This window comes from Esox lucius, chromosome 16 (genome assembly GCF_011004845.1).
Source record: "Esox lucius isolate fEsoLuc1 chromosome 16, fEsoLuc1.pri, whole genome shotgun sequence".
In the NCBI taxonomy this organism is placed as follows: Eukaryota; Metazoa; Chordata; class Actinopteri; order Esociformes; family Esocidae; genus Esox; species Esox lucius.
Genome location: NC_047584.1, coordinates 29,699,849 through 29,719,114, shown reverse-complemented (window position 1 = coordinate 29,719,114; position 19,266 = coordinate 29,699,849). Strand labels below are relative to the sequence as shown.

The window sequence follows — 19,266 nt, the reverse complement described above, 5'->3', positions numbered from 1 at the left end:
GTCTGTCATTACACTACACAGGTCTGTAGAGGGCTGTCTGTCATTACACTACACAGGTCTGTAGAGGGCTGTCTGTCATTACATGACACAGGTCTGTTGAAGGCTGGCTGTCATTACATGACACAGGTCTGTGGAGGGCTGTCTGTCATTACATGACACAGGTCTGTTGAAGGCTGGCTGTCATTACATGACACAGGTCTGTGGAGGGCTGTCTGTCATTACATGACACAGGTCTATAGAGGGCTGGCTGTCATTACATGACACAGGTCTGTGGAGGGCTGTCTGTCATTACACTACACAGGTCTGTAGAGGGCTGTCTGTCATTACATGACACAGGTCTGTTGAAGGCTGGCTGTCATTACATGACACAGGTCTGTAGAGGGCTGTCTGTCATTACATGACACAGGTCTGTAGAGGGCTGTCTGCCATTACACACAGACACACTCCCTGCTTTGGCAACAGTAATATCTTGGCACTGTGAGGGCACAGAATGAGCAGGTCGAGGTGCTAGTCCATGAAGGGTTTCATTAAGGCTCTCTGTGTACCTCCCAAATGCACCCTAATCTCTACACAGAGCGCTACTTCGGATCAGGGCCCCACTGGAGGAATGTAAGAAATAGGGTGCCATTTAGACTTTGAGTTCCAGGGCGGTGAGGGTCTGTCTGTCAATCCCACATACAGACTCGAGCTGCTGAAGCTTTAATTTAGCAACAGGGGTTTGGGGAGAACAGCGTTGGGGGTTCCCACCATTAAATCTCAGGAGGGTTATGTTGACAGACACACTTCTGCTAGCTGGGTGCCAGGAGGACACTGCAGCTAATTCCCAAAAGTGCTGTTTTAAATTGGACCCCTGGGTGTACAAGATCAACTGAAAACATGTCAAGTGATCGACAAGTCCAGCCTTTTCACTCTAGTTAGCACTGAAGTAGGAAAAAAAACATAAAAAATAGCAGCACGTAACAGGCTGCTAAATCAATTATTGGTGTGTTCGTGTGTGTGTGTGTGTGTGTATGTGTGTGTCCAGAGGATATGAACAAGCTAAAAAGCCAGGGACCTGGTGGTCTTTAGGTTGATGGCTATTGGTGTTATGGATCCACAGAGATCCCCCCACCGCCCCGCCCCGCCCCCCCCCCCCGCCCCCCCGCCCTATAGGAAATCTATTAAGGAACTTCCATTGACTTCCCAACAACAGTCAGTCTCATTTATTATTTAAACCAAACGACAGAACAGCTCAGGATCTAATTGCACTGCATTTAACAGACAGTCCGTGTACATTTGCATGTGCTGAATATTTGCCCTTGCCACGGCCAGCGTTAAGGTGACGGGTACATTTTGTGCGGCACAGCCAGGGGCCCTCACCGCTGCAAGTATCCGTCAGACTAATGGCAGAAGGAGAACACATCATAGCCGAGGACATGATGTATGACCACGCACCCGAAACCAGGCATCAGTGAAATGAGAACCATTCACCCATCTTTATTCAAGTGTGTGTCCCGCCACAATAAAGCCATGATGTCAACGACCGGCGTCCCAACTGGCGCCCTATTCCCCACGCGGCGCGCCATCTTTGACTGCTTAAGGGCACTATGTAGGCAACAGGGCGCCATCTGAGACGCGGGCCGAGTGAGCGGAGGACCTCGGAGCATCTGAGCACACTACGGCCGCCTAGTTTACGACCCGGCAGCTGAATTACTATGAGGGACACGGCAAGTGATTGCATGGACAGAGGCAGCGCTTCGAAACACCTGAACACACTACATCAGGGGGAAACAGCCTGTCACAGAGCCACTGTCTTAGTTACCTAACGTGCCAGGCAGGAAAAGAAACGCCTGAGCGGCTTTTCTTACAGTCTGGTCCTGACAAGGTAAACAAAAACTCTCCCGGTAATTGGTGGTGGAGTTCAGATCGCCCTCGTTGAGGGCCGGAAGCAAACGTTGTGTCAGTCTTTTCACTTCCCCAGAAAAAAACGGAACATAAGAACTGTGTAAATGACTGGCGGACACAAACAGGCCACAAAAGGAGCAAAATCAAAAGACCCGGCAACCATTTCTCTTTCTCAATAACATTCTCTCTTTGTCTCTATAGCTCTTTGTTGGTGGATCTTTTCATCCCCCCCCCCCCTCTCTCCGTCAGCCTCCGTCAGCCTCCGTCAATCTCAAGCCCTGGAGGACACATGGCTCATCCTTCTCTCCACCAGTCCACACAAACTCAGCTGTCGGGGTGTTGGCTCAATACCGCCGCGAGGACTAGAATGACAAGAAGCAGCGAGACAACTCACGTCTCCTGCTCCACCTCCCGGGTTCAAAGGTTAATCCCAATCGAGCCATTTGTCAGATTTAGAATTTGAGATACGAACATACCTATGGGGGGGCGGAGGTGTATCTGAGCAGAGAAAATTCCTAACCCCATGGACCACGCGAAGGGAGGATTCTACTTTTGGCAGTAGCTAAAGGAGATCTTAATAAAATGTGAAACCCTAAAGCCCCTACCTCAAAGCCTCAACCCCCCTGTGAAGATCAGACAGGATTGGATATGTATGTAATCCATTCAAAAAAGAAATCCACCTAGCCTATAAGAGGGTCAGGGTTAGGTGGAGCTCCCACCATAACAGCAATGCTTGTGTAATCCTTTCAGATCCCTGGAGTAGCTGGAAAGACAAGGTTGGCGTTGATTTAGGGTGGTGCGCCAGAGCTCATTGTCTTCTCAATATCAAACACAGAGTAGCAATCTGTTGCCTATCATTGGTGTACAGCTGATGGAAACACTAAATTGAAAGCGAGGCTTTTCCACTGTGGACCAGTAAAGATTGGGATGCGATTAGCAAACATTTCGGTTGCCTTTCAGTTGGAAACCAATTGCAACCCATTGATGAAGAGATTAGGTAAACGCGATGTTCTCTCATTTTGCTGGGAATATGTGAAAGCTAATGTTACCACCTTTCTTACTGATTTGAAGTTGACCACAGCCATAAGCACGCGTTTGTAAAAATAAAAAAAGAATACAATTTGAACTCCTTTTTAGTATGTTTTCATGAACACAGACACCCCCGAAGGATTAGTACACTTACTTCCGTTTGAGATATTAAGACATTATCTTTGCTGTATTTTCACATTCCATTGTAATAAAGATTAATCTAGTGTATAGACCAAGATAACCAGGGCCCGGTTTCCCAAAGCACTAAGATGATCGTAAGATGCGCGTAAGTGCCTTGTTATTTTATCAGTGCGTTTCCCGAAAGCATCCTTACTTAAGTGGCACGTAACATCGCTAGTTCATTAACGAGTGGTAACGAGTGCTCCAGAACACTCGTTAGTCCATGGTAACAGGCACTTTACTGTTTTTGTGTAATAGCGCCTCCTTCAACATGCGAGAACAATTATCAAAGCAGTTGTAATTTAGACACATTTATTTAGACCAATTATATAAGTGCGTGAGTGGATGTGAATGCAATTGTCAACTGAGGATATAGAAAAACGTACATTAAACAAGAAATAATGAAAAAATTTTGTTCAAAATGTATGTTCACGAGTCTGAAACCCCGCATCGTAGGCTACTGGTTGGCTACTGTGTTCGATGGATATAGGTGCTGGTGCCTCTACCTCGTCAAGAAAAACATTGACTTCTTCAGCTCTGAATGCTTGTGTTCCATTTTAATTTCATACAATTAGAAGGGAATTTTCCAACAATGCTTTATATTCCCAGTTAACTAGTTATGTGCTGATTGCTATGTAACATATATTCTATAGGCTATAGCTACCCGAGGACCTGATGTTTTTATGTCACGTGATCGAATTCCGGAGATATGATTTTGATTGGCTACGCCATTGGTTGAATATAACGTTTCGTCCACCCTAAATTTCATTACTTCTTCGAGTTTTACATTTTCCTGTTGATTCCTAATTAGTAGTAGAATACATCGCCAGCGATATGATATGCTTCTGATAAGTAATCAAGCTCTATAGAAATGCAATAGGCTAAAAACGTATGCATGGCCTAATTCCATTCCAAACCCCAAACATGGTCTAATTACATTCCAAACGGCCGTAAAGTCGCACTTACGATGCACTTATAAAGAGCCACATAAAGCACGTGGTGATTTGGGAAAAGGCGTAACAAAGCCCATCTTAAGGCTACGTGCATCCTCACAAGTGCCACGTTATCGGGAAACCGGGCCCAGATCAGTTAACTCATTTAAATTCTCTAAAATGAGTTTCCCTTCTATTTCAGTATTACGTAGGCCTACCAGTAATTCCAATATGTTGCATTATGGTGAGAGGCACAATTTGGTTTTATAAATATAATAGTGTTACCAATGTCCGGTTCAATTCTGGTAAGCCAGTAGACACACGGATTTCTTTAAAGTAAGTTATTTTCAGGAAATACAATTTCAAGGACTGTTACCCAACTCACGTCAAACCATGCCTACCGTACCTATTTTAAGTTATTACGTATTACATGGTGCAGATTATGTCTCCCGGCTGGCCTGGGAACGCCTCGGTGTCCCCCCGGAAGAGCTGGAGGAAGTGTCTGGGGAGAGGGAAGTCTGGGCATCCCTGCTTAGACTGCTGCCCCTGCGACCCGGCCCCGGATAAGCGGAAGATGATGATGATGATGGTGCAGATTAATTTCAGTGATTCAGTGAAATATTAGAAAACGGTACAATTTCTTTAGTTTTCAAGAATGAACATCAGATATGGTAGGTCAGGCTAAAGACACCTTACTACGTACAGATAGAAATGCTTACAATACAACGCAAGATGCGTGTCACGTGAAGCTATTTCTGTAAAGAGCTTTGTCAAGATAAATATAGATCACATAACAATTTAAAAGCCTTACTGGTTCAGGATCCAATTGTTTTTTTCCCCTCTGGGTTGACATAAGACTGCACCCTGATGACAGCAATGCATATTGGCTGTTGCACAAGTTGTTACTCAAAAATTAAATTGTGAAAATGTGGAGTTTGCCAGGAAACATGAGAGTAACCCAGCTAAAATGTTGGAAAATGTTTTGTGGTCAGATGAGACTAAGATAGAGCTTTACAGGCCAAAACTGAAAGTGCTATGCATGGCAAAAACACAAGATGCCTCAACACACACCATCCCTACAGTGAAATTATGGCGCAGGAAGCATCATGCTGTCGGGATGCTTCTTAACATCAGGGACTGGACAGCTTGTTAAAATTGTAGGAAGAATGGATGGAGCAAAACACAGGGAATTACAGCAAGGGAACCTGCTTCAATCCTCATAAAATATATGTTTTGAGGAAATTCAGCTTTCAGACCATTCATTTTCCCAAGGTCATAGCAACACTGTGAACAAAAAAGTCAGTGTCCTAAAGTGGCCAAGTCAAAGTCCTGGGGCCTCATTGATCAATAGGCTACTGCTTATAACGACACATTATTTTCGAAGTATGAAAGGAATTTCGAATTGTTGCACATAGAAAAAATAGGGGATCATTTATGTAGGCCAGTGCACAACCGTGGCTTTTTAGATTTCGACATGTCCCTAAATTAACCATATATGATCCAAAATGTATTTATTATTTACGAACATTTACTCAACTTATATAGCGTTCTTCGTTACAGAAAGGTTCTCAAAACTTTTGAAAAAAAATTAAATAAATAAAACGGCAATGAGTAGGTCCCCACTATAATGTGTTCCCAGATATAAAGGTTTTAAATTGTTAATGCCTCCAGCAGACAGTCAAGAAGCAACCACATGGCCTGAGCAGAGTGAGGATGAATGTTTACGGGAGAAGAGCAGGTCCTCCCGAGCCAGGCGGACAGCTCAGTTCATTCCTTTTAAGGTGTCTCACCCGCGCCTTGGCATCGCTGCTGTCTTACTGACTTTTCCGAAGCCGTTGATTCTGGTTGTAGAATGAGAAAATGTTATTGAGCTCGGCTCTAACTCAGGATACTAATGGCAGGCCGTTTAATAATTAGGGAAATCTTTTGAGTGTCGAAATCATCAGCAGAAAAAAAGATGTGTGGTGTAGGCCAATTTAAATGTAGGCTACATTCATTAGGTAACTTTGTGGAATCGTTACCTAGCAACCTTTAAAAGGCGGATTTGTCATTAATTAAGGGCAGAAAGCAAGGAGTACGGACTTAATTGATATATATTTGACAATTAAAAACTAAAAAGATAGTATAAAACACAATTTTGACAAGTTTACAAAATGCACTGGTGCCCTCTGCCTAGGCTGTCACACGGCGCTATGGCAACCACGAAACAGTGTCTTAATGAGCCATTTGTAATTCTGTAATATGAGATAATTGGTCAGGGTGCTTAAAACCCTTACAAGACACTGTAGGTATATCGAACAGGTGCGACTTTTTTTTTGTTTTAACAAAGAACATTAAAATTGCTATTATCCAGCTTTTGCGCTGTGAAATATTGTGCATTGATTGCATATGATCCATATGCCAGTCGCAACTTTGAATGCTGATGAGAGGATTTTTTTTTAATTTCACATAGGGCACAGTAAAACTACGTCAAGGTAAGCAGATGAGCTATTCTACTATGTAGTACGTCTGGTTTTTATATTCATTTCAGATTTTGTTTGCAGAGGAAAATTAAACGTGGACTGTTCTAGCATCTTCAAAGTACGCCTCGGAGGAAATACTTTCTTTAATGTTCCATATTTTTTGCCGTGGCGGCAAGGATTTTGCCGTGGCGCAGCGCCATGGGTAAATAAATGCTAAGCCCTGAGGGGATTTCTTTGTGCTGCACTCACCATTAAATAACTCCCATTGTGATATAAAAAAATATCCACAGACTGCACTTTTGACTGATTTGTATTCAAAACGTTATGACCCGTTAGGTGTAGATGTAGCGAAGAATAAACACCACGCGGAATTGGGTTTCAAAAGATAGGACTGAGCCTCGTGCAGTAACTACCCACTCCACTCTTACGCTTGTTGACGAATCGAAGAATGGCTACAATATCTTTTCCATGTACTTTTCTATGTGGGAGAGAACCAACCATTCAAAACCTTGCATTACGGCTGGTGTGAATGCAACAGGACAGTAATCATTAGGGACAGCGGGGCAGCTCTTCTCGGGCGTAATGCCTATGACTGATGATTACCACGGAGCTGGTAATGTTTTCCCTCACGGAGTGATTAAACAGCTCACAGAACACACCTGGTGATTTCACGTGATAGGATTTTCAGAACATTGCTGCGATGTAAATCGGGCCTGTATTGCTTTATTGACCGATGGTGGTTTAATACCATTGTGCTACAGATAGATGTACCCACAACAAGTCGTCTGTGTTAGGGCTGAAGTTTCAAACCAAGAACAAGAAGAGACTCTAAAACTCAATGTACCGTTCTTTTGGTTGGACACTGGGTCCAGTGAGGTTAGGGTTAGTAATCCAGGGAGGGTTTTTGTGACCCTCCCAAGCATCCGTGATGTTTCCATTTGGAAAAGGCCTCTTTTTATTAACTTAATCTTGTTTTCAGGTCCACAAAGGTAAAGAGAGTGACCATCAACTCTTTAATTTCTTTAAAACTAAGTTTCTCATCTATTGTGGCATTTTCTGAGAATACAGTCCAATCAGCACTGTACTATGTTTATTTTGGGGAAACACATTTGATTCCATACACTCGTAGTTCGAGTGTCTTAGAAACCATGATGTGTATATACACCTTGGATTACTGACGCTAGGTATTGGCCAATTAGAGACTTTTTACAGCCATCTGTTGCCATATTGCCAGCAGCAGGCCTCCATGGAGTTTATGGAATTAAACAATGTCCCTGTAATATATTTCAAGGACATAATTATGTTTATTTTATTTTTTCCATGTTCTAGTGGGGACTATAAAATGGGTATCATCAAAATAATAATTTAATAATGGAATATGGAATGTTCCTCTTTATCTCTCAGTACATGCAATATAATTTAATGTTCCTTATGGACATCCCTCCTCGCAGCATCTCCCAGTAACCCTGGGACGGTAAAAGCTTGATCACATGTTGCTAAGCCTTTCTGCTTCATATCCCGCTGCTCACTCAACCGAGAGCTCTTCGCCAGAATAGATGCGCACAGAAGACAACGCATCCGCTGGGGCCAACATCTACAATTGAGCTTGTCTGTGCTCAAAGCTGCCCCGGACCAGTCGCTGGAGATGGACGAGGCCCCAGCTCCAACCCCACCAACACGCAACTGATTGCGGCGCCTCCCGCAAGGCCCCCTGGACCTGGGAAATGTTAGCTCGGTCAGCAGAAAGAGTCGAAAAATCAATGTAGACATTTGACTTTGGGTTAACCGCAGAGGCACGGATCATTTTGGTTAGGCATGCATTCTGCTTTTGTTGTTATTTCCCTTTCGTTCTTATGGAACATTGTGCACTATATAGGTCACCATTTGGAATGCAAGACATTGTTTATCTATGTAGTGCATCTGAGAATGTCAAGGACATTGACCTGCGTAGGGTACTGTCATATGCTCAGGTAGCAATATCATTCTAATTCGCAGTGGCCTTGCCTTGTTTTGAAAACTCCACAGTCGAATGGCTGAAGATGAAGACAAGTTCCCTCCGAGCACATCTCGCCTAGCCATTCTTATTCCAATCACGTCGCTTGCCGAACCGGGAAATGAATGGCGGTACATGGAGGCTGAGGAGGACACATTCATCAGCCAACAACCACGATTGCATCCGCCCAAGCCTACCACAAGGAGGTCCTAGAGCACAACGAGACAAATCAGCCATTTCCGACATTCCACCCCAGGAGGTGCGGATACTATTTGAGCTGCTCTGTGATGGATCCCTGGCAATTGCCATCGTACAACAATCAGGATTCAAGCTCCTGGCCTTAATGAAGCAGCAGTACTTTGAGGCAGTAGCTTAGACCAATGCACCACTCAGACTCACGAAAAGGCCCCTGCCAAATCGTTTGGAATGAGTGGTTTAGAATGGGGTTGATTTATTGAACAATCAGCTATGAGATGGTGTGTAAAATAAATTGTTTTTTTAAACACATTTTGTTTTGTCTATAATTGCTCCCTAATCACTTTGGGTAAGTAAGGATCCAACTGTATTTCGTCAGGAATATGGATATAAGACTTCAAACTAAACAACAATGTAATCATTATTTTTTAGTATGTAACCCAACTGCCATAACAGTCATTCTACATTAGGAATTGTCTCTTACCAATTCATCACTGGTAACCACATCGTATCACCCTTGTGTGTATGTATCACACTTACATACACACACACACACTCAGTGATACATGTACACACACCCACACACACACTCAGTGATACATGCACACACACACACACACACACACACTCAGTGATACATGCACACACACACACACTCAGTGATACATGCACACACACACACTCAGTGATACATGTACACACACCCACACACACACTCAGTGATACATGCACACACACACACACACACACTCAGTGATACATGCACACACACACACACTCAGTGATACATGTACACACACACACTCAGTGATACATGTACATACATACACACACACACACACTCAGAGATACATGTACACACACACACTCAGTGATACATGTACACACACACACTCAGTGATACATGTACATACACACACACACACTCAGTGATACATGTACACACACACTAACACACGCATACACACTAATACAGACACACACACACACACACTCATTAATACATGTACATACATACACATATACACTCATTAATACATGCACATACATACACATATACAGTACACACACACATGGTTTTGAACGAACGGTTTAGAACAGGAATAACATGATAAGTTTCCAACTGTGATTGTTCCCTAAGTACTGCAGTTTTACATCCGTGTGTTTCTGTATGTAGGTCGAATCTGAGTTGGTCGTTTTGGGGCCCCCGAGGCACCGTAAGGCGGCTGTCATGTACTGTAATAATCATTATCTCACACTACAGCACTGTCATGAACAAATCCTGCCCCGCCGTCCCAAATGGCCCCCTATTCCCCTCATAGCGCACTCTGTTTGACCAGGGCCATATGGAAGGAATCCACCCCAAAAAATGGGTTTGGCTGAAACCCCAAACGGCGATGTTGCTATTTGCGGGAAATGGACAGAGGGATGACGCCACACAACCTAACGTGGATTAAACCATCAAAGGTAGACAATCCCTCCTCTTCCTCCCAGTCATTCAAGAGCTCCATTCGTTTTAGCAGCATGTAAAGTCGTTTGCGTACCTTGCGTAACGTTGATGCTGCACACAATGCTGAATGATCAGGCGTGTGAAAGGACCAACCAATTCTACCTGAAGTACGTGTACAAACAACACTGGTTTTCTATTCAGATCACATTTCTGCTGGATGGCTGGAGATTTAGGTGTCTTACTCAGTGGCAAAATGTCAGCAGACGGCATCTAGGATATTGATGCCAGCACCTCTGGAGTTGTTGTCCCACATATCTTAGCTCAAGTCTACCTGGTGTTTTAACTTTTTTATAGAATAGAATTTCCCCTGTTTAGTTTAGCGAGAGATGGAGTCAAAAGATTAAGAGTATCTGCCGGAGAGACAAGTTAGAGGTTTTATCTCTTGAACACATTGTTGTGCCTCGCCTCTTCAGGTTCTTCTCTTTGACTGAAAAGGGCTGTGTTTTGATGGAGAAAAAAATTGACCCCTCACTTTACAATCATATTTATGAGCTAAATATGTCGTATTTTAAGTTGTTTATTTACAGTTTTTTTATGTTCTTGTTATCAACTCCATTAACTATGCGGGAGTTGGCTACATGGTACTAATCACATGCCTAGACATTTGTAATGAACTGGTGTTTCTTTACATTATCAAATACCAGAGGTACCTCTCCATTTAGAGCCATGCACTGCAGTACTTTGATTTGCCAAAACTAAAAGAGGACAAATTCTTCACCCGAAACCTGACGTCCATGAAATGATATGATCACTTCCACCCCAAGGCCAACCTGGGATGGTTGTGTGTGGGATTAGGTGACCATGGAGCGTGCCGGCATGCCTGACAATAATCTGGACCAGCAACAAACATGCTTGACACTGAGGACGTCTTAGTGCCAGACAGAAAAGCTCTATAGTCCCTAGCAAGAAACAATATGTAACAATATGTAGAAGCTGCTGGAACAACCTTGAAAACGATTTGTCTGGGTGCGTCGGATTGTTTATCATTCCAATGCTTAATTTTGCCCTGCTTTTCCCATTGAATTGCTTGTCATTAGGGGCTGACCTGTGTCTGGTTTTCAAAGAACTCGAAGCATGCTGCAAATTAATGAGAGGGCTTTGTCTGCCTCGGCGGTGCTCTTTTGGAGTGTTTCACAAAGAGATCTCTGCCCACACCGACAGACCAGGGCATGTCTGTGAATGTAAGTGGGAAATCGGACACTCGTAATTCTTTACATCTCCGACTGTCTCTCGGAGGGTACATCCCAAACGGCACCCTGTTCCCTATGTACTGTGGTGCACTTCTTTTAGGGCCCTGGCCCACCGGTCCTGGTCAAAAGTAGTGCTCCGTTAAGTAGAATAGGGTGCCATTTGAGACAAGGAGTCGGTGTGTCTGTCATTGGTGACTTAGCATGTGACATGAAATATTCCAGTGCAACCCTTACAACTCCCAGAGCGAATGCCAGCACCAGTACCCGGAGTGTGGCAAAAAATATTTCTGCTAGTTTCACAGCGAAGAATGCATTAAAGGCATTGGCATGAAAGAGACAGGTTTCCTTAAGTTGTAGGTGTGGGGAGGTCTTTGCAATCGGAGCCATGTCTCATGACAAACATAATTTGGTTCCTTCATGCTGTGCCTTCGGGGTCTTCCAAGTAGGCTATTGCCTTGGAGGTAATCCCATCCCAATGTTAGTCCGTCATATTTGTTACAGTTTATTAATTTCTATTATGTCGGCATCAGCTCTAACTCAGCGAGGATGGGTTTTTTTTGGGCGGGGGGCACTTTATGTCAAGGTGCCCCCCATAGTGGTAGACGACCTACTGGGATAGAAAAAACCATATATATAGATGGACTACATGTAGTCTTGCTACGTCGGCATACGTTTATCTGTAACACGCTAAGTGGTGAGTGTGTAGGATGAATGAATGTAATAGATTAACTTATGTCAATTCACAGAGGACTTACGTCAATTCAAAGAGCACGTTCACAGATTCACAGTTCCATTGAGATAGTATATTAATCTTTCCAGACGTGGGGGAAGATAAACATATTAATTAGCACTTTAGGAGCAAGGAGGTGTCTTGAGGAGTCTTGCACAGTCCTGTTAGTCTTTATGGGGCAGACTGCCAGTATTGAGGCCCCAGGTTCAGGTGGCACGATGTCTCGGTCGTGATCGACCTGCGCTGCCCCTGTCACCTCCACCTGCTGGAGGGAGGATGTTGGCAACCGTGGCTGACCGTGGAGGCGGGGGGCCAGCGATGATGTGGCCCGCACGCTTTCCAACCCTGGAGTCGTGTCGGGCCCTGATGGAGAGCAGATGGCAGGTGATATTCCGTTTCCGCGGGGACGGCGGAGGGCAGACCCGAACCAGACGGTGACAGAGGAGGTGAGGACGGACTCTGGGATTGATGTGTTTCGTCCAATCAGGTGTCACTCATGGACGCTTGGAAGAACAACAACCATCGGAGGTTAACTGGAGGAACATTCTGTTGGACTGACCTTACTGAGTATTGCTCAGGTTTTGGATTTGAGCTAATCAGAAATGCTGTCATGGCACTGCTGCAAATTTCTGATAAAATTAGACGGAACGCTAACCAGCTAGTAGCCTACACTAAATTCAATGTTCCTTGAATGTGTGGATTAAGCCAAAGCAGTTGACACTTTGTTCCAGTAGACTTTACGCATATTTGGGTGGAAGTATCTGAAAAGGGTCTTAAGCACGTACAAACTTTTATAAGGAAAACAAAAGAACGTCTGTCCACCATTACATAATCAAGAACGTCACACCTTGAACCCAGGCATGTGAATCATTACAATGATCCGGTTTCATTCATATCTTGTAAAACAGGTGATTGTTACAGGAAAATAAATGTACATGTCCTCTCTCGTTTCATGATGGTATGAACCCATGCAGCCTACATGCAAGGGATTTTATGCAGGCCCCAAACAGATTCTGGGCTGCATAATGCATGGTGATTATTTATAGCTAAATTGTGGACCTCGAAGCCAGTTCCACTACGCTTTATTATTGCAACCATCTAATCAGGGACTTATTTAGGCCTGGGACACCTGCTTGTGCAATTAAATGATCAGAAAATCAGCAGGCTCTGCACCTCACAGGGTAAGAGTTGAATACCCCTTATTTATAGCCTAGATAAGAAGGGCATGTCCGCTCACTGTTGATCATTCAAAAAAGCTTTGGTTATTAAGACTCAGAGGCGTCGCTAGGATCACAATACATTCAGGGCTTAGCCCACCCGGGACAGGAAGTACAGGGTTTTGAATGTACACGTGGAACATTTCGATGTACATACTAGTGGCCTACACGTCTACATTGTTATAATGCGCGATCAGAATTATAGATGAATAGATCATCATAGGGCTATTTTTTTATTATTAGAATTTTTGGTCAATTTGAGATCTGGGGTTATTCATAATAAGGCCCAGGTGTAACGACGCCACTGTTAAGACTTATTTCAAAGCCGTCTCATGAGCCTGACACTCAAAAGCTTCAAAAAAGAACCTTGACTAGGGCTGGACAAAGTAAGAGTCTGGCTGGAGAGGAGGGGCAGCTCGAATGTAATTAAACAAGAAACCAGACAAGCCTAGTTCAGCCAGACCACAATTGGAAGTATTGCCCTCTTGAGATTCAAACCAGGGTCGCCCACGTGAAAGGCTGTGTCGCTAACCACTACACCACAGAGCTTGATGTTGAGTCTATGAACAAATCGTCTTTTGCCACTGGCCATTTTAACAGCTAATTGGGCATTTGTGAATGATATTGATACAATTAAACTGACTAACGTTTCTTACTAAGTTTACCTCCACCACAAATAGCATCTATGAACTGTTAGCTTTTGCCACTGGCCGTTTGAACAGCTTATTAGCCAGTAATAGGCTTACTGGTATCCACTAACTTCTTAGGAATAATCATAAGAATTGAGCAATTGCTAGCGAGACTGAAGATGAACAAGATGAAACAGTCGCAATATAACCGTATACCATTTTAGTTAAGGCTCACTGTAACTACTGTAGCCTATGTTGTAGCCAGCAAATGTGTTTGTCTCTCCTGAACCAAAACACATGCACGGATGCGTACTTTGAAAATACACAAGAAACAGTCGCACTCTAATCGTAAACTAATTTATTTCAGGCTGGAGGTCACTGGAGGTTTTAGCCAGCGAAGCTTTCGTCTATACGGAATAATTCATAATGCCGACCTCGCTTCACCTGCAACGAGATACAAACACGGGACCTACAATTCGCAAGTCCGCTTCTCTAACCACAACGCTACTTAACAAGGGTCAGTGAGTCAGTCAAGTCACTCACTCAGTAAGAGACATTCGCTCTTCTTGGCCGGCTCCGCTTACACGGTCCGGCAAAAAAAAGAAAAAAATTGTGAAAAAGCATTTGTTTTAAGGACAGATCCAACATTTCCACAGAGAAAAAACGAGCGGATGAGACAGGTAGATTAAGAATTTGAGCGCAACCCTTTACGCAGTGTTTTTAACGGGTTGGAATGGCAGACAAACAGATAGCAAAAAATGGGCGGATTAGTAGTCAAAGCCACTGTCTCTGGTTCACGTGAACGTCCGCAGCACTGGCCCAAAGATCTGTCAGCAAGACATCTCTCTTTCTCCACTGTGTTTATCAGAAATGCTTGAACATATCTCTAAAAACACTAACGGCCAAGCATTAAGTTACTGGCTAATCATACTGCATTACTGCATTTTACAGATACTTTTGAAAATCATCTCACTTTCAATAAAAAAAAGGATGTGTGCTGGAAGCTATTATCGCACCGCATGTGTTTGATCAGGGGAAAAATATTGTGTCAGGCTTTCACAAACAAAAGTTGTGTGCTTGATTGTTGACTACTGATTGGCACTGTCACACAAAGCAGGGGCGCATATCCAGCTTAGTTATCAAAAAGCACATTATTTTCTTTGGATCAGATATTACCTGGTAAAAACACAGTATGTCTAGGTTAATATTAGACTGTCCAAGAAATGTATTTTATAATATACTATTGATGCATCATAGCCAGAACAAAAAAAGGCGATACCGGGAGGTTTCATTGATCATTTTCACATTTTAGATTGGACTGGTTAGGATGGCTACTGGCTACACATTTAAAGATAACAGTATCATTACTCTGCCTTAAACATTATGGGGTGGAGATGCAACATGTTATTGGGAATTTATTATGATATTTCCAATGGAAAATTGCATTGGCAAGTCTTCTGTCCAATGTGCAATTTCCAACCAATCCTGCAACCTCAGCTGTTTACGGGTAGGCCATATGATTCATACATGTAGGCCATTTGATTCATACAGGTAGGCCATTTGATTAATAAATGTAGGCCATATGATTCATACAGGTAGGCCATATGATTCATACAGGTAGGCCATATGATTCATACAGGTAGGCCATTTGATTCATACAGGTAGGCCATTTTATTCATACAGGTAGGCCATATGATTCATACAGGTAGGCCATATGGTTCATACAGGTAGGCCATGTGATTCATACAGGTGGGCCATGTGATTCATACAGGTGGGCCATGTGATTCATACAGGTGGGCCATGTGATTCATACAGGTGGGCCATGTGATTCATACATGTAGGCCATATGATTCATACATGTAGGCCATTTGATTCATACAGGTAGGCCATTTTTCTTCAACAGGTCAAAAACACAATCATGATCTGTTTTTGGTATTGATGTGCCACCAACAAACATTAATAATGACAAAAAGGCAACAGTTGTTCTCATAGTGGTCATGTATGCCATTCTATCAGAGCTGTATTTCCTCTTCAGTAATGTTATGAAGCAATTAGTACAACACGACAAGAAAACAAACAGCAGAGTAGGATATAACTCTTTTGTTTTTTGGGTTAGAACTGAGTTAGTTACACAATATTATATAAATATATGTATCATCACACTTTCTCAGCCAACTATTAAAAACGTCTTCTTCTCTATATCATTTTAAGGACCTCTGGGATTTAAAACATTGCCTTATTTAAATGATAATAAGTATAGTTTAACTGTATGAAATGGCAAGTAATGAAAATAGAAGTGGTGTAAAAAAACAGGGCCAATTCCTAAAAGCCCTAAGGCATTATCTTCTATTGGGATAAGATTCCCTGTGGGGCAACTAACCCCATGGGGGGGGGGGGGCATCTTACCCCAGTAGCCCCTTTCCTAAAAAACATACATTTTACTAAATACAAATGAATCTGTCAACTGTAGCCATTTATTTTACATTATAATCCATTTCCCTAAGCATAGCCATCTTCAGCATACAAAAAACCCACTAAACTTTTCTTTTTTGTTTCAGTAAGCAGACATTGATCTTAGGGGGGGGGGGCGTATTTCCCCATGTTACCCAATTTTATATTATTTCAAATTACATTGAAATTTGACTTTTTTGGGCATTGCTCATAGGAACACATTGTACAACACATCACCAGACTACACAGATAGTATTACAAGGCATTCTTCAAGAGATCAGAGGGTTTCTCACCTCGTCCGGAAGTGTGTTGGATGCGGGTGTCCGTCGTACAAAGATAAAAAGTCATATTCCTCCTCGACCGCGAAAGATTGAAAAACGATATGGATCCTGTTGTTCTCCTCTGCGACGATTACCCATGTGCAGTTAGCACCATTAGGATATCCATATGGGAAACCAGGACTTTCTATAGTGCCATTCTTTCCTTTTAATGTCCCTCCGCACGTGTGAATGAAACCTGGGAAGAGAAAAGACGACTGTGAGCTCACTGGCTTGAAACTTTTCTTTACAACTTTTTTAACGCAACGCTTACAGGCAACGACTTTTTAACACTTTAAAACTTTGCAACACTTTTATCTACCACGCTTTCATGTAATACACTTTTGTGTCCAATACAGTGCATCGTTTTTCCAATTCCTTTTCACAAAGTGGAGCGCTGATATCTGGAGCACTGATATCTGGAGACAGACAATAGGTCTGATAAATGGGTTCCACCAGCCGCTCTGCAACTTTCACAACCTGTGTGCAACTTCCATTACCTCCACTGCCTCTACTGTCTTCACTACTTCCTCCACTAACTCCACTACCTCCACTACATGTACTACCTCCTCTACTACCTCTACTACCTCCTCCACTTGTACTACCTCCTCTACAACCTCTACTACTTCCTCCACTCGTACTACCTCCTCTACCACCTCTACTACTTCCTCCACTTGTACTACCTCCTCTACTACCTCTACTACTTCCTCCACATGTACTACCTCCTCTACTACCTCTACTACTTCCTCCACTTGTACTACCTCCTCTACTACCTCTACTACTTCCTCCACTTGTACTACCTCCTCTACAATCTCCAACTCCACTACATTTATTACCTTCACTACCTCGTCTACCTCCACTAACTCTACTACCCCCACTACAGTACCACGAATACCAGCACAAATCTTTGTCTCATCTATTCCTTTGTCTGCAGGCTAAAAAAATAAAAAATCAATCCCCTCGACCCAATTGGTCAGATTTTTACTACGCTTGTCCAACTACAATACGTTGAATACCTGGGTTGGGCTTTGAGGTGTAAATGTAAATGAGCAAGCACCACATCCCCTAAGGAGGAGACACACACGCTGACACATCACATACAAATTACACACACACACACACACACACACTTTGACAACAAGCCAAAGCAGAGCCATTTTATTTAAGGTGACGGCAAATTGTCTTGTAATGAAACGCAAACTTCATTAGGAGGTTTATTCCCCATCACTTTCCCTCCCTACAGGAGTAATTACTCCACCATCTTAATAGGTGAAAATTGTTTATGTTTCCACTGCGTTGACCAGAAGACGTTCACAACACTGTGGACAAAGACTATGTTCTACCTCATGGTTTGAGTGTGCATGCATCCCAAGTGAAACACATCTTTCTGCATAGTGCACCACTTCAATCGGGGACCAAGAAGACAATAGGTTGCCATTTGTAAGCAATGTGGTCACCATTATGCATGCGCAGAAGACTAAAAAACCTTGAGGGAGAAGGTTTTTGTTTGCATGACTCTGAACACGGCTGAACTGACTTGTACAATGTGTTCGCTGATGTTGCTGAATGGCGTTGTTAATCTGCTAAATAAAAACAATTTAAAAACGCAAACACATCCCTAAAACTCATTGAAAAAGCGTAACTAACAACATTAAGTCAAGGCCAATGAGCAGAGTATGGGCCAAGGTTGAATTGCAGTCAAGCCTGAATGGCGTGACATTGTCGATTGTTACCAGTGTGATCCATGTAGCTATTGTCTGTAGGTATCTAGAGACCCTGCTTACAGCCAAGCTTTCCCTCTCCATCTTCTCATTCTCTCTCTGTACCTCTCTGTTTCTCTCCCCTCATTCTCATACTCCCCCTCTCTCAAGCTCGCCGTCCATCCTTCTCTCAGCATCTGTGGGTAAGCCCGTTATTATGTGTATTGGAATCAGGTTCTTTTTCTACAGAGCAGTGAATTAAATGGGCTTGTACTGTGTTAAGCACTGACGTTTCCATAAAAGCTTGTATCTATAAAAAGAAATTGTAAACATTCTTCTTGTTGATTGAACTTCAAAGGAAACACGTGAACAAGCATTCTTGTCTTACTGGGAGGAATGTGTGCATAAATTCCATTAAGCTCCATTTTATGGTGTGTCTTTATTTGTTGTTTAATGCCATTGTAGAGAGCTTGCTTCCATCCACCGTCCCAGTCACCTTGATTATACAATGTCCTACTGCTGGCTTTCAGGGGTGTCCATAGATGTAAAGATGGTGTTCCATAAACCAATGCAATCTGAATAATGTGCATTTTAAACCATATTTTGCCTGTTTTTTTATGAAACATAGTTAATTGATTTTGTTTCACATATAGGAGTAGATATCCTATTGGTTGGAGAAATGTGCAAGTAACATAGGCTTGTTATTTTTTATCTTCCAAGCAAACCAGGAGAAGAAAAATATATTTTGTTGTAGGCCTACCCCTACCACTTATCCCTAATTGCCCTTTTAAGTCGCTCTAGATAAAAGCATCCACTAAAAGACTGAAACGTAAACATTTTAGATGTG

The 19,266-nt window shown here is 42.9% G+C and overlaps 1 protein-coding gene across 1 annotated transcript in view; it reads right to left on the bottom strand.

Annotated features, from left to right (window-relative positions):
- The window catches only part of LOC105023500 (CUB and sushi domain-containing protein 3), a 254,024-nt gene that overhangs the window by 223,382 nt on the left and 11,376 nt on the right, over positions 1-19,266 (bottom strand). Inside the window, exon 2 of the mRNA XM_034286761.1 lies at positions 16,696-16,918. Within this exon, the coding sequence (XP_034142652.1) occupies positions 16,696-16,918 (223 nt within the window). The remainder of the gene's footprint in view (positions 1-16,695; positions 16,919-19,266) is intronic.